This window comes from Neofelis nebulosa, chromosome 7, assembly GCF_028018385.1.
Source record: "Neofelis nebulosa isolate mNeoNeb1 chromosome 7, mNeoNeb1.pri, whole genome shotgun sequence".
NCBI lineage: Eukaryota > Metazoa > Chordata > Mammalia > Carnivora > Felidae > Neofelis > Neofelis nebulosa.
Window position 1 is genome coordinate 122,837,093 of NC_080788.1, and position 2,399 is coordinate 122,839,491.

The 2,399-nt window shown below is 70.2% G+C and overlaps 1 protein-coding gene across 1 annotated transcript in view; it reads right to left on the reverse strand.

Moving 5' to 3' along the window:
- IRF2BPL (interferon regulatory factor 2 binding protein like) overlaps positions 1-2,160 on the reverse strand; it is a 3,242-nt gene extending 1,082 nt beyond the window's left edge. The window contains exon 1 of the mRNA XM_058739797.1: positions 1-2,160. This exon is cut by the window's left edge and continues 1,082 nt beyond it. Coding sequence (XP_058595780.1) covers positions 1-2,151 — 2,151 coding nt within the window. The 5' untranslated portion in view covers positions 2,152-2,160.
- Between the last annotated feature and the right edge of the window lie 239 nt (positions 2,161-2,399).

Sequence of the window (2,399 nt, forward strand, 5' to 3'; positions counted from 1 at the left end):
CAAACGTTCGTGGCAAATGGTACAGCAGAGGGGCCCGCTGTTGGCCATAGGGGAATCCGGAATGTTTTGGGGGTGCACTTGGTCCATGCCCGGGTGGGTGCTAGGAGGCGGGGGCGCCACCTGTAAATTCAGGTCCCCGTTCCGTGATGCCAAGCGGCGCTGCCCGGGCACCGAGGCCGGTGACACCGGGCTGCTGCTGTTGCGCCGCGCGGACGCAGTGGTGGAGTGCACGGAGCTGCCGTCCTTGGGCGAGTGCGCAGTGCCCAGAGTGTCTGCCACCGACATGAGGGCGGCCATGGGGGAAGGGCCGTTCTGGGGGGCTGACTCGGGCGGGGTGGTCCGGTTGGAATGGGGTCCCAGGGGCGGAGGCGGTGGGGGCGGACCTCCGGCGGCATGCCCGGGCGCCGCAAAGCCCCCGGCCGTCATGGTGAGCTTTAGTGCCTCGCTCTGGTTCGCCATCCACTGCTGCCTCTGCTGCTCCTCGCCCAGCTTCAGGGCGCCCTCGGCGGAATCCGGGGGCTCAGGGGACGCCTTCCTCTTGCGAAGACTGGCAGCTGTGCCCCGACCCGAAGGGGCGGCAGGCGGCAGGGCCCCGGTGCCCGGGGGCGCGCTGGGGGCGCGGCTTAGACTCACCAGCGCCGTGGGCAGCATGGGGCAGCTGGCGTCCAGGTAGGGCTGGGGCAGCATGTCGGCGCCGGGCACGCCCTCCTTGAAGAAGCGCACGGCCTCAGGCAGCAGGTCTCCAAGTAGGCGCCAGTCCCCGGAGCCGTGCTTTTTTTCGTACTCCAGATACTTGAAGCCGGAGGAGAGACCCCGGCCGAAGTCCTTCATACAGTCCTGGTACATCTGCTTGGCCACACCAGATGCACTGGAGTACACGTTGCCTGAGCCCGTGGGGTACTCGATGAACAGCTTCAACTCGTAGTCCATGCCCGGCTTGGAGACAGCATCGAAGGCAAAGACGCGGCCCAGCAGAGAGTGGTCCTTCTTGAAACGCACCTCGTAGGGCGTACAGCCAGCCAGCGTGAGCAGCGTGTCGCGGACCATCTTAGGCTTGTTGGCCCACTCCTCCGCGCGGTTGCGCAGGCTCTCGCTCAGCTCAGCCAGGGCCTCGGCGTTCCGCTGCTTCTCCTTCAGCTCGCGCTCCTGGTCTGTACTCGATACCGAGCCAGGCCTTTTGCCGCCAGCACCTACACCCACCTCGGCCACTGACGACGAGGTGGAAGACGACGCTGAGGACGACGCGGCTGATACGCCTGGGGCGCCCCCCAGACAAGCGGGGCCCCCGGGCGCCCCTGGGGGCGCGGGCGTCGGGGGCCCACGGCTGCCCAGGCCGTGCGGCGGCGGTGGGGGCAGCACGGCGGCACTGGCCGGGCCATTAAGCAGCGTCTGCGGCAGCAGGTTGGGGGGCACCGTGAGCTGGGGGCCTCCACCGCCCCCCGGGTTGGGCAGCCCCGTCACTAGCCCACCGTGCGTCCCGCGCCGAGACGCCACCGACGCCGCGGCTGAAGAGGAGTTGGGGCTCTGGCGGTTCAGCTCTGGGGGTCCCTCCTCCGGTGTTGGCTTGGGGAAACCATTTGGGCCCCCCAGGCCGTTGGGCAGCCGCGCGGCGTGGCTGCTGCTTCCCAGGCTCACCGGCGGTGGAGGATACTCGAAGCGGCTGCGCTGCTCCACCGCGGCGGCGGCGGCAGCGGCGGCAGCGGCGGCGGCAGCGCTCAGGCCATAGCGCTCCAGGCCGGACGGGGCCGCCAGCACCGCAGGCTTGCTGGAACCATCGACGTGGTTGAGCTGTTGTTGCTGTTGCTGCTGCTGCTGTTGCTGCTGCTGCTGTTGCTGCTGCTGCTGCTGTTGCTGTGCGGCGGCAGCTGCCGCCGCTGCCGCCGCCGCCGCCTCTTTAGCCGACAGGGCCACCGTCTTGACCCCGACGGGCGGCGGCGGCCCGGGGGAGCGGCCGTCCTGAAAGCAGCCGTGCGCCCGCTTCAGCTGGCGCGCGGTCTCGATCACGAACTCGATGCGATCGGCGCCCTCGTAGTTGACGCAACCGCGGCATACGGGTTCCGAGAAGTCCCAGATCATGGCCCAGGGCATGCGGGGCAGGTCGCACAGGTAGCAAGATTGTCTCCGGGACGAGGACACCTGCGCCGCCGACATGATGCCCGCCCTGGGGAAGGTAGGCCCCCGCCCAGGCTGTCTCCGCGGCGCCTTCTCCTCCGGGAGGACTGGCCGGCTGGGGAGGGAGTCCGGCTGCGGGGGAGGAAGGGGGGGCGAGAAAGTTCTGCCCCAGGGGTTGGAGGGAGCGCGAGTCTCCACCGCCGGCGCAGCGCCTCTCCGCGGGGGCTCCACCGCCGGGGCGGCGGACGAGTTCAGCCCGCTCCTCGCCCCCACCTCCTACTGCGGCT